This window comes from Stylophora pistillata, chromosome 3 (genome assembly GCF_964205215.1).
Source record: "Stylophora pistillata chromosome 3, jaStyPist1.2, whole genome shotgun sequence".
In the NCBI taxonomy this organism is placed as follows: domain Eukaryota; kingdom Metazoa; phylum Cnidaria; class Anthozoa; order Scleractinia; family Pocilloporidae; genus Stylophora; species Stylophora pistillata.
Genome location: NC_142521.1, coordinates 45553610 through 45566164, shown reverse-complemented (window position 1 = coordinate 45566164; position 12555 = coordinate 45553610). Strand labels below are relative to the sequence as shown.

Below are 12555 nucleotides of genomic sequence, written 5' to 3'. Positions count from 1 at the left end.
TTCTCAAATAGCATTTTGCGAGAAAGGTGAGCTTTATATTGAGTATAGGCGCATGTCGTGTAAAGAGAGAAGTGGCAAACTATGTAAATTTTGCGAGAAGGATGAGACTACCAGCGCTCCACTTCCAACTCGACGACCATATCCCGACTATGGCAAGCTACCAAACTTCCATTATCTCTCTTGGAGTGTAACTTTCACCGATGGCCGTGAGCCGGATGACTTCCAGCCTCGAGCTCAGATTAAGCGATTGTTTGAGGAAAGTGAACTAGTCAGTGGGGACTGTGAGGCTATTAGAAGGTTTTCAGTTTTTTACATTGTCCCCGAAAAGCTTGTAGCGGAGTATGTTGAGCACCTTGCCCAGATAAAAATGTGCGAAGAGAAGAAGAAAGAGGAGACTGAAACTGGAGCGAATGGAACGGCTGAACCGGGAGTACAATGACATTGACTGGGTTGGACTGTACAACTCCGATAAGCTGTCGTCGTTGAGGGTGGACGAACTATCCTTGTACTTTTCCCATCACAATATCACCTTCAACGGGAAGAAAGCTGAAAAAGTCGCAATGATAAAAGCGCACATTGGTAGCTTGCTGTACAATTTAATGGGGCGTCAACAACCTCGGAAGCCCCCACTCAGAAATGTACAGCAACAAGTGACCTCGTCACTTTCCGAGGTGGAAACTGACTCGCAAAGTGATGTGGTAGATCGAGTTGTCGGTTCAAGCCCGAATAGCTCAAGTAACGAATCGTCACCGGACACTAATTTTATACCGGAACCCCGCGCAGAAACATTACCGATGTCAAAATATGGACGAAAGCGGGCATGGGTCGAGAGAGAAAATTACGTTAGTTGGGACAAGATAGTTTTTTGACATAATATTTCGACATCTGTTTAAAATGATGTAGATTGATTTAGACTGGTAGCTTTGCTTGTATATATAAGTTTTAGGTTTCTGTACACTTCGCGTGTTTGGTAACAAATAATTAAAAGTCAACTAACCGACATGGTGTAGTTTTTTCCTTGCAAAAAAAAAAAAAAAAAAATATGACCCTCCCTCGGCTGCGTATCAAACAGGCTTGACCCTCCCCAGTTTGTAAAATATTTACTAATGACCCTCCCCTCCGAAGACCCGGCCCACCCCCCCCCCCCCGATAAGAAACGTACCTTCCCTAAATAAATGATCAAGAATTGCTCAAATTGCTGTCAAATTATGTATTGGTGTTGTTTTTCAAGATTTAGTAGTTTTTATCGGTCCAAGTGTTTTCGTCTGAAATTTTGAGCTTCAAAAGCGGCATTTGGACGAAATTCAGCTTTTGTCGATTTTCTCGAAAATAAATCGATTTCAGCCAAACGAAGAATGCAGTGCTTTGTTTCACCATAAGGCCTACCTAACTAAAGAATATGAGCCGAATCGATTTTTCGGCTGTTGCCACCATACTTTGAAAATGTTCGATTTTTGACCACATTTCCTCTTAAGTCCTTAAGGAGAAAATTAATTTTTGAAAATTTTTAGGGGGTGTACCAAGTTTTTGGAGGTTGTTCTGTAAATGAAAAGCGGCAAGGAAAACGACGCCTCGAAGCAACAGAATAGGTGGTTTGCAACCAGTCTCTATAGACACAGGTAACAATGGTGAAAGGGACAAATGCTGGTGGACGAACAAAAGAAGCTAGTAAGAAATCTATTGTTTACGTCCACCAACATGGCGGCAATGACGTGCAACCTTGCGAACGACTCAAAATCCGTGTTTCCGCGGCAAAATGTAGCGCATGCGTATACGTTATTCAGCCTTGTCACCTCACGCCACTTTTACCGGCATCACGCTTGATGTTGACTTTGGCGGGTACCTAGCCGGTTTCATTAATAATCTCGAACGGCTATCACCTCCGCTATAATGGACATCGAAAACTTAAGAAGTGAGCTCGAAGAGAACAATCAAGATCATTTACTTCTGCATTGGGATTCGCTTAACGATAAAGAGCAGTCTGATTTTTACAAAGATCTCGAGCACATCGATTTCGCCAAAATAAACCGCTGGTTCGAGAAGACCATGCACGAAGCCAAAGCAAGTGACAAGAAAGATGAGAAACTGGAGCCGGTTCCACCACAGATAGTTGGTAGTGCAATAGGAGCGAAAAATGAAAACAAAGTTGCCATTTGGAATGAAAAAGGTCTACAGATGATAAGCGAAGGAAAAGTCGCTGTACTGCTTCTCGCCGGTGGACAAGGAACCCGTCTTGGAGTCTCTTATCCGAAGGGAATGTACAATGTCGGCTTACCATCACGAAAGACATTATATCAACTTCAAGCCGAGAGAATCTTAAAAGTGCAAGAATTGGCTTATGAACTGACCGGAAAGAAATCTACAGTTCCTTGGTAAGGCACAACTTAAATTCTTTTGTATGAGCGCAATGTTCATTGTCTGTTAATCGTTTTCGCTAATTTTTAAAAACAATTTCCTGTCAGCCCAATATGAAATGAATATCACCTCTTCTTAGCTTAAACTTAGAATTTATTTACGACTAGCAAATAACGTTCACAATTTCTTGAAATGCGATTTTAGGTACGTAATATCGAGATCAATATAAATTAAGTTATTGTGGGACTCTCCCAGCGCGTAAGGCGTTATAATTTTGTTGTTGTTACTAATAAGTTTGTAGTAAGGTATGTAATCTCCTGAGAGTCATGTGAGAACAACTTTTGAATATAGGGCCACTGTGGTTCATCCCGTCGGCAGTTTCTAAAGTAAGGACTACTAATCATTAAGCACTGTGTTTGAGTATCGTAACCAGAGTACTACCATAAAAGCCCTTAGTACTACCATGGGTTGGGGAGGGGGGGTGGGGGGAGACATGTATTGACGAGGAGGTGAAATCTATCGAGCTGTTATTCACTGAAACTCCAAACTTTTTCACTCAGTTGTAGGCTAATTATTTTATCAGTAAATAATAACGAAATTTCTTCCCTCATACCAACAGTCTTCAGGTATCAGTGATTATGTTGTGGATTATGAAGGATCCTGATTGTTTGTTATTTGCCTTCAAATTTGGTTGTAGCTTAACTGAAAAAATAAACTTAGAGGAGTAATTTGGTGCTTTCATTATGGGAATAATGAAAGGATAGTAAATGGGTCTTGATCCAGTTTCATATACAGATTTTAGAAAAATTCATGCATCACATTCATGAAAGGGATAACTTCAAACCTCTCCTTATATAGAGCAATTTGGGGAAATCTCAAAGTTTTCACAAACTGAAAGAAAAATTTCTGGGTCATGTACACAGTATTTCATATTTAAGCAAATTATACCTCACACTGGTTCATTAATTCATGAATCATGCTCAACTTTTTGTAAAATTCATGCATCACACATTAATTTTAGTCTTAAAATTTTAATCCATGTCACATAATTATAATCCATTCAGCACCCTCTAAGGAGATGTTGCAGATTTTATTTTGTAGGAACTTTGAAATTTATTAACAGCATATTGTCACACCACTGCAGGTACATCATGACAAGTGAACACACCATGGAAGAAACAAAAAAGTTTTTTGAAAAACACGATTACTTTGGGCTACAAAGAAATTATGTCCTCTTCTTTGAGCAGCACACCATTCCTTGTCTGACCATGGAAGGAAAAATTATTCTTGATCAATGTGGTAAAGTTGCAAGAGCTCCCGGTGGAAACGGTGGTTTGTACGCAGCTCTTGGTGATGATGGTGTAGACAACCATGTTACTATTAGTACAATGAGACAGCATGGAATAGAGTATGTTCATGTGTACTGTGTTGACAACATCCTTGTCAAGATGGCCGATCCTGTGTTCATTGGATTTTGTGTTGACAAGTCAGCAGAATGTGGTGCTAAGGTCAGTGCTTCATTGTGCTGGTGAAATATTATACCTCCCATCTTGGTTTGGCTCAAAGGTGTGGAATTTTCGTAAAGGACCCTGTTAACGGAGGGTGACCAAATATTTTCAGAGATATGTTAAAAAGTTAGGATAATGGTTCGTAAGAATTATTGAAAAAGCGTGTGGAGACACTGATTGGAAGGGAGGTCAAACACATTTTTCATGTACTGTTAATGAATGGTATTGAAATGCTTTCACATACTGTACCTTTCGCATGGTATAATTTTTTCATTCATAGTTATGCAATTTTCATATGAAATTAGTGTCAGTGAAAAGCTTTTGAAAACTGTGCCTATATTTTTCCATTACAAGTGCATTGATTCGTGCAGATATATATCTAGTTTCAATAACAATCTCCCTGTTAAAGCTTGCTTGTAAATACCCTCTAAACTATAATTATATGCTTACCATTTAGTCAGACTGGCAGTGTAGCTGTTAAAAAGCTAGCAAATGAATTAAATTACTTGCTTAAGTGTTGGTAAACAGAATACATAATTAAAAAATGCATTTTAGCTCTCATTTTTTCAATAAAATTAATTGTACAAATAAGCAATAAATTATCAAATAAATGATCAAATAATAGTATTTTATGTGAATCACCTAGGCAGATTGTTATCATTTTATTGCAGGTTGTTGAGAAAACACTTCCAGGTGAGAGAGTCGGAGTTGTTGTGAAATGTGAGGGCAAATACCAGGTTAGTCATTTGTAGTATAACTTAACATGAAAAAGGAATTTTCATTGCAAACTGTTTCTGCAAGAATCAGATTATTTGTCAAATTTTCAAAAAATTGTTTGTCAAAATATTACTTTATGGCCAGCCTCACAACTATAATTTTATCCATCAAACCAAACCAAACATGGAATGGTATTCCAAGTGTCTAGGTTCAGTTATAGATTCTGTCCTTTTCAATAACAGGCCATGGATAGAGAGCCATAAAAAAAAAAAAAAAAAAAAAAACGTTGATGCAAACTTTTTCCTCTACATATTATTTCATGAGAATGGATTTTTTTGCAGAGAAAATTTTACCTTGTTTTGCCAGGTGTCACACAAAGAAAATCACATTCTATTTAATAGGTAGCATGATGTTTAACAACCATTTCTTTAATTATGAAGGGTAAATGAAAACTACAGAAAGTTTGTCCCATTATCTTGACCTTAATGCATTACCAACTCCCAGAAGGGATTTACATGTATCTTCTCTCCTTAACATTCATACATTATCTAGCAAACAAATTGTAAGACAAAAATAATTGCTAAAGGCTGTATGATTTCTTTTCATGGCTTAACTTTCCAGAAGCCTAATCTCCAATAGTCCTATTCACAGTTGTGGGCTTGGTGGCCAAGCCTTTGAACAGGAGTTAAGCTAAGGGTGACCTTGTTCAGTGATAGAGATGTTGCTGCTTTTTAAATGCAAATTTCTTTGTTGTAATGCTAACTAGATACAGGTCTCTATCACAACAGGGTCACCCTTAGCCTCTCTCCTGTTCAAAGGCTTGGCCACCAAGCCCACGACTATAAAAAGGACTACTCAAGACAGGCAGCAGATTAATGCCTGTTATTAAAATATGTGCAAAGCACATTGAGGTTTTTTTTTTTTTTTTTTGGTATTAAATAAGTATTTTTGATCAGGTTGCTGAGTATAGTGAGATATCAAAAGAAATTGCAGAGATGAAAGACCCTGACAACAATGATAGGCTCTTATTTCGAGATGGAAACATTTGCAATCATTTCTTTACTATGGACTTCTTGGAGAAAATTGTTACGTAAGTGTTTTTAAAAATGGAACTCAAGGTGCTTCACTCACTTAAATATTTTATGCCTCTGATAAATGCAACAATCAGTTGAATTAAATCTTCAGTTGAGTTTGTTTAATTGTAGCACAAAACAATTATTTGCATGTTTGTGCACTTTCTAATTTAGAATCTGTACTTTGTGATATAGTTTTTTCCTGCCACATTGGCCACATTTTTTTTTTCATTGTCTGGTCAATGTTTTGATTCATACTAAAATAATGTTCAACCCTGGTCAAGAAATTTTGTTTTCAGTATTTATATGATCATTATCTCTTGTAATCAATGAATCAAGTGACAAAGCATTGCTTAAGAGTGAGTTGAACATTTAAGTCACGAAAATTCCAAAAAAGCAGTTGACAGAAGCTCACTATCATAATTATAACATGTCTAGCCCTGTGTCAGACTTAAGGTGAACGACTTTGTACAAAATTTCCCCCTTATAAGGGCTGCATGCCATGGGGTGAGTAGAGTGTCTCAACCCCCACCCCCTCCCCCCCATCAGTCAATTACCTAAAACATAATGTGATCTCCCTTTTTTGGTTTTTCATATCTTTTACCTTAGAGAGCATGAACCATCACTCAAGTTTCACATTGCCAAGAAGAAGATCCCATTTGTTGATGAAAATGGGAAAAGGTAAGAGGGTTTCTCATTTACCTTATCAGCATTGTTGCCAATGTTTTTCCAAATTCAGAAAAAATCTCTTGGCTTGGTGTTCACTGATACATGTAGATTACTGCAACTAAATAAAAGTGAACACTAGCGAGAAAAACACAACGTTTCGATGACTCCATGTCATCATTCTCAAGTGAGAAGAGAATAAAAATTAATAGTTAATTTATACTGTACGAAGGGGGCAAAAGTAAAAAGTTAAAATATTTAAAATATTTAAATAAATAATTGTGCGTGTTGAGTTCATAAATGTAAACTATTAAATAAATAGTTTCGCGCGTATGGAATCCAATTGTTTGTTCAAAGAGGGCTTCATCTTCTTTATGAAAAGCATTTCGTGAACTAAACAGTTTCCCGGTGCACTTTTTAAGTATGTTGAAATGCTTGGTCAGGTCGCCGATGGTTTGTAGGCCGTGGTCGTTCTTTAGATGTTTGCCGATGGCCGAATTACGGTGCTCATTAATACGTTGATGTAAATGCCGGCTGGTGTACCCGACGTACTCTGCATCACACATTTATAATTATATACATATACATCACATTTATAATTATAATTATAGCTATGGTTAGCCAACAATGCGTTGTATATAATTATAAATGTGATCTGTGTGATGCAGAGTACGTCGGGTACACCAGCCGGCATTTACATCAACGTATTAATGAGCACCGTAATTCGGCCATCGGCAAACATCTAAAGAACGACCACTGCCTACAAACCATCAGCGACCTGACCAAGCATTTCAACGTACTTAAAAAGTGCACCGGGAAACTGGACTGTTTAGTTCATGAAATGCTTTTCATAAAGAAGATGAAGCCCTCTGAACAAACAATCGGATTCCATACGCGCGAAACTATTTATTTAATAGTTTACATTTATGAACTCAACACGCGCAATTATTTATTTAAATATTTTAAATATTTTAACTTTTTACGTTTGCCACCTTCGTACGGTATAAATTAACTATTCATTTTTATTCTCTTCTCACTTGAGAATGATGACATGGAGTCATCGAAACGTTGTGTGTTTTTCTCGCTAGTGTTTATTCTTAAATGTCTAACAAAATCTAATGTCATTTAAATAAAAGTGAGTGCGGATACTTGTCCTCTGAAAGAGGAGAAATTATAACATAACCAAAGTAAAGTGCATGCTCTGATTGGTCAATTCAGTGTCCATCATTTGCCCATGGGTGTATGCTGCAGACATGAGCAAATGCAAAGTCTAGTTTCTGCAAGCTTGTTTTTTCTAGTCAAATAAGATTTCAGTGTTAGATAAAAGCAAGCTCTTATGCCACAATGTGTCAATGTTCTGTTTTAAAAAGAATGGTAAACACCCCAATGTACTGTACACTATTGAGTTATGGATGTACTTGGGAGGTTTGCTAAGCACTCAAGAAGCTAGCTAAGAGTCAATCTTAGCTATTGCCTTGTGCAACTCTTAAGCTTCTTTTGTGCTTAGCAACCTTCCAAGTCTATGCTCCTAAATGATGTATGCTGTGGTGTTTAGCATTTGTTAAATATTAATCATTGTAATTTTCAGAAATATAGCTGTACAGTCATATAATTAATTTTGAAATTTCAACTTGAAATCTTAACACATACATGAGTAGCTTGAAGAAAAATGGCAATTTGGTAATTTTTAGATGAGCTTCATATTATGAACCTCTTGCTTTCATTTCAGGAATAAACCAGTGGAACCAAATGGAATTAAATTGGAGAAGTTTGTCTTTGATGTCTTTGAGTTCACAGAGTAAGATTTGCTTCAATTACAATAATATCACCAACATGATTGAAAATAGGTTAAGGAAAAGAAAAAATTTACATGTCTTCTTTTAATTTTTCATGAACTGCTGCATCTAGATTCCTTGTGAAAGAATCATTGATAGTAATTTCCTCAGAAGTACAGTCAAACTGCAAGAATTGCAGCATATGTGATAGAGTAGCATAATTGAATAAAATCTTGCATTCTGATTGGTTAACATAGCCAGGTATTTAGTGTGGAGTTGTGAGTTGAAAACAAAGCTAAGTGATATTGTTTTGCATCTCTTGTTCGTACTCCAGATAAAAACAAACAATATTTTTGCTATTTTCTTTTTTATTATTAATTTCGTATGCAATATTGGTTTTCAAGTACAGTTTAGGGCAGAATTCCCTTTTCAGGTAATGAACACTTGCTAGTAGATTAATACTTTTATGGAATGACAAGGACACATCGAAACCAGTCGCTAGATATTTTAATTTACCTGATCATTCTAAGCAATATTTGGCAATCTGCGGTCTTTCCTTACACTTAGGTAGCACGGAAAGCGGTAAAACTCTTGAACAAGAGCTCATCTTTCAAACCGGCAGTCTAAATCCCATGGGGATCAACGAACGCTTTTCGTTCCACTAATTTATTCGTGTTTTTCTCGTTGCCATGTTCCCACCAATCACATAGCTCCATTTTCTGCCTTTAAAAGCACACACAACCCACAATTCCTCTATTCGCTCCAACAAAGGGCTAACACTTGAAATGTCAGCTTTTGTAATCGTTACGGTGGCCAATTTACCATTTCAACTTTGTTGATATAATTTTTTTTTATCCAAATTATTTCGTTACCCCCACTGATGCAGCCCCAAACAGTTTCTTTAGAAACTATCAGCCTTTAATACTTTTCTGGTTCCCTTAAGATCTTGGAAGTGAAAGGGGTGCTTATTTGTCATTGAATAAAATAATATGAAAAATTATTATTGAATCAGTAGTAGTTGTAAACTGATATGCACTTGTGTTATTCATGGTATTTTCATCTTTTGATTTATTACAATTATAGGAAACTTGCTCTTCTGGAAGTTGCTAGAGAAGATGAATTTTCTCCCCTAAAAAATGCTAGGGGCTCACCAAAGGAGAGTCCAGAAACAGCACTCGGGGACTTGTCGAATTTACATTTTAGATACCTAACCAAAGCTGGTGCCAAGTTCATAGACATCAATGGGTAAGACCTTGAGAGTTCTTTTCTAAACAGTTGTAAAATGTCCAGCCTGTATCAGGCTCTCATAGATACTGTGGCCAAATGGTGAGCTTGCTGGACAACACGTTGAGAATTTGAGAGTGGAGCCCTGGCTTGGTGGGGTCAGTGTGTAGTGCTTTTGGACATGGTACATAACTCTCATGCCTCTCTCCACATGGGAGTATTAATTAAAAGGAGGGGGGCATTGGGATTTTTGGTTTTGGGGTTTTGGTTGTTTTTTAGATTGGTTTTTCAGTTTTTTTTTTTTTACCAAAAAACTTTGATTTTGGTGTTCATTGCAGTTTGCAGATTTTCCAAATTTTAGGATTTGGTTTTTAGTTCTTGTGAAGAATACTAAAATTAATGGGATTTTTGGATTTGGTATCTGATGTAGACTTTTGGTTTTTCCTATTTGGGTTTCGGTTCCACTGCAGTCTGAGCAGCCACTATGCCCCTCCAGTTGTCACCACAGCATGGGATTGATTAGGGTTTTGAAAACTGGGATGTGAAAAAAATTTTTGGTTTTGCATGCAATTTTGGAATTTTGATCAAATTTTATTTCGCAGTTTGGTGTTTTTGGTTGATTTTTTCTATGGTTTGGGGTCTGTAATAGACCCCAAATCTCCACTCTTTAGAGATGGCAGCAAATTGTCAGAGAAATCTGTTCAAATGCCATTGGAGGGAGGGGGTTGCATCTACTTGATATATGAAAGCTAGGATAATATTAGGCAAGCATGGGCTACTAGGCTTTTTTGACTCACCTTGCATGCTTTCTGTGTTTTCCCCCTTAAGACTGAGTACCCAGAGTGGGAATTTAAATTTCAAATTAATTTCAATTGAAATATTTTCACCAAACAAACAAAAGGAATCTTTGTGAGAACACACCAGTGCAGTGATTTCCAACCCTTTTTATCCAGTTTGAATAAGTTTGCCTGCCTTTTCTTTCTGGTTTTACATGTAGGGCCACATCTGTAGTCTGTGAAATTTCTCCTCTTCTTTCCTACGCAGGAGAGGTGAGTAATATCTTCCAATTAGTAAACAAGTTATCGGTAAAGAGTAACTAGCATGTAATTTCTCCTAACAATATCACCCTTGAATCACACATGAGGTCAAATTCTCCTTTCTGCACCTTAGGAAATGTACAGTATGGCAAATTTGCCTTATTAGGTTAAAGTGAAAGGGTTACCGGTAATACAACTGTGTTCCTGGTACCAAAGACGTGACAGGCTGAAGGAGGGAATTCTACCCATGCACGTTTTGAGAATTATCTGAAAATTAGATTTTAAAAATGTGTAGCTTTCCAAATCCCAAACATCTGACCTTGCCAAAAAAAAAAAAAAAAAAATAGCACATATTGGTTGCTTCCATAGAAATGGTGATAAAACAAAGTGGAATTAACTATTTTTAAATTCCACATTCTAAGCAGGATATGAATGTCTTGCGTCACTTTTTGTTTAGTACCATAGTGAGGGTTTTTCATGCTGCTTTTCTTTTTGATATCTTCTTTTATTTTAGGGATTAGAGGATAAAGTGAAAGGCAAAGAATTTTCTGCAGCAAATGAAATTTACCTCCCAGCAGATGGAGAAGACAAAACAGAAGAACCAGCAGCCAAGAAAAGCAGAGAATGCTGATATTGTTTTCAAAATTGTCACTTAATCATTGGACAGCCCATGACATTTGCTCTGTTAATTCCTTCATCAATGGAGTCAGTGATCATCAGTCACAAGGTGGCCACTTGAAAATCAAGCTTTTTCATGATTGTAGGTACTTTGGTGTGGTTTTCATTCGATTTTCCCAATCATCTCAATAAAAAAAAGAAATTTCTCAATGGTCATGGGGGGTCAGTGATACTATACATTGTGTTCCCACATAATCTTGCCAATGGTTTGGAAGCTTTCTTGATGTGATGGTCCAGATGATCTTATGGAAACCAGACAAAAGGCAGAAACATTAACTCAGATGCTTGCAGAACCACATCAGGCTGGTGTTTAATTGGTGACCAAAGCAAAATATCAAGAAATCAATACAAAAAATATCTTGAAGGAATTTCCTGAATGTTAAACAAAGAAAGTTAGTTGATAGTCTTTGAAGCACATACCTGTAGCAATTCTTTTTCTTTGAGCGAGGTACAATTTGTGGTGATAAGTTATTGAGCACTTAGAAAATTGTCAATGCATAAAATGTGTGAAAGCTGTTAAATTTTGATTGGGGAAAGAGCAGTGGTCATGCTGTTGCAATCAGGTTAGATATCAAAGAAGAGTTTAGGAATATGATACAATCCAAAATATGAACAATATCAATCAATCGATATGTTCTGAACACTTAATAGCAACAGAAAGTTTAGTCTGGTAGTATTTGTAAATCAGAATGATTATTGTGGAATGAGAAAGTACACTGAAGGCCCAACCATTTAGACCCATGTGCTATCTGCTTTCAATGTTTGTGTTCAAAGTGATATGCTGTTAATGTGAATAAGAGATTTTTCCAATTTAAAAATTCATGGGAATTAGGATGTGGGGAATGGTATTTTAATAAAAATAAACAGAAGAAAAAATTATTTTTGCCATTTCCTCTGCCATAGATGCAAACTTACTATTGAATTATATTTGCTAAGGAGATGTGTGACTGGTTTTAATCGCTCTGCTCAAACAGGAAGATATAAATATAACTTTTTCGCAAATGTAGATTTTGTTCTAAATTCTTGCTTTTTGGCATTCTCGGTTCTTAAGGCTATGGTTACATTGCATCGCATGCAATGCATTTGGAAGTTGGTAAGTTGATGTTGTAGTGGCCCCACTGTCAGTCTATTTAACTAGCCTCAAGTCATTAACAATTCTATACCTGTCATCACATCAGTATCTTTTTTCAGTAAAAAAGGGAAGTGAAAAAAAGATTTTCTTTAGGTGACAGGCACCCAAATGTACTGTGTGTGATTTTGAGGTCTTACAGTCATTAACGGGAATACCTAACACCTCAAGATTAAATTTCATGCGTAAGCATCTGCCGTAAAAGAGGAAAATTATAAAAATATGTATATAAAAAAAATAAAAAGGATAATAAAAGTGAGGAATATAACGTTTTAAGTCTCCTTAAGCACTCTCTCGTTCACCCGTCTTCCACAGTTCTTGTAAGCTACTCCCTTACTCTTGCATTTAAATTGAAATATGGCCAATTCAACTTCCTAATGTCTCCTGGTCGCC

At 36.7% G+C, this 12555-nt stretch overlaps 1 protein-coding gene and 1 pseudogene across 1 annotated transcript; both read left to right on the top strand.

The window, feature by feature from the left end:
• The first annotated feature begins 200 nt into the window (after positions 1 to 200).
• LOC148736380 (uncharacterized) lies at positions 201 to 1002 on the top strand (annotated as a pseudogene).
• Positions 1003 to 1793: 791 nt separating this feature from the next.
• On the top strand, positions 1794 to 11912 carry LOC111333441 (UDP-N-acetylhexosamine pyrophosphorylase). The gene is made up of 9 exons (XM_022939009.2): positions 1794 to 2372; positions 3500 to 3863; positions 4535 to 4600; positions 5537 to 5670; positions 6263 to 6334; positions 8049 to 8117; positions 9178 to 9339; positions 10316 to 10367; positions 10870 to 11912. The coding sequence occupies exons 1-9, from the start codon at positions 1891 to 1893 to the stop codon at positions 10984 to 10986; spliced, it is 1518 nt and encodes a 505-aa protein (XP_022794744.2). The 5' UTR covers positions 1794 to 1890; the 3' UTR covers positions 10987 to 11912.
• Positions 11913 to 12555: the final 643 nt, after the last annotated feature.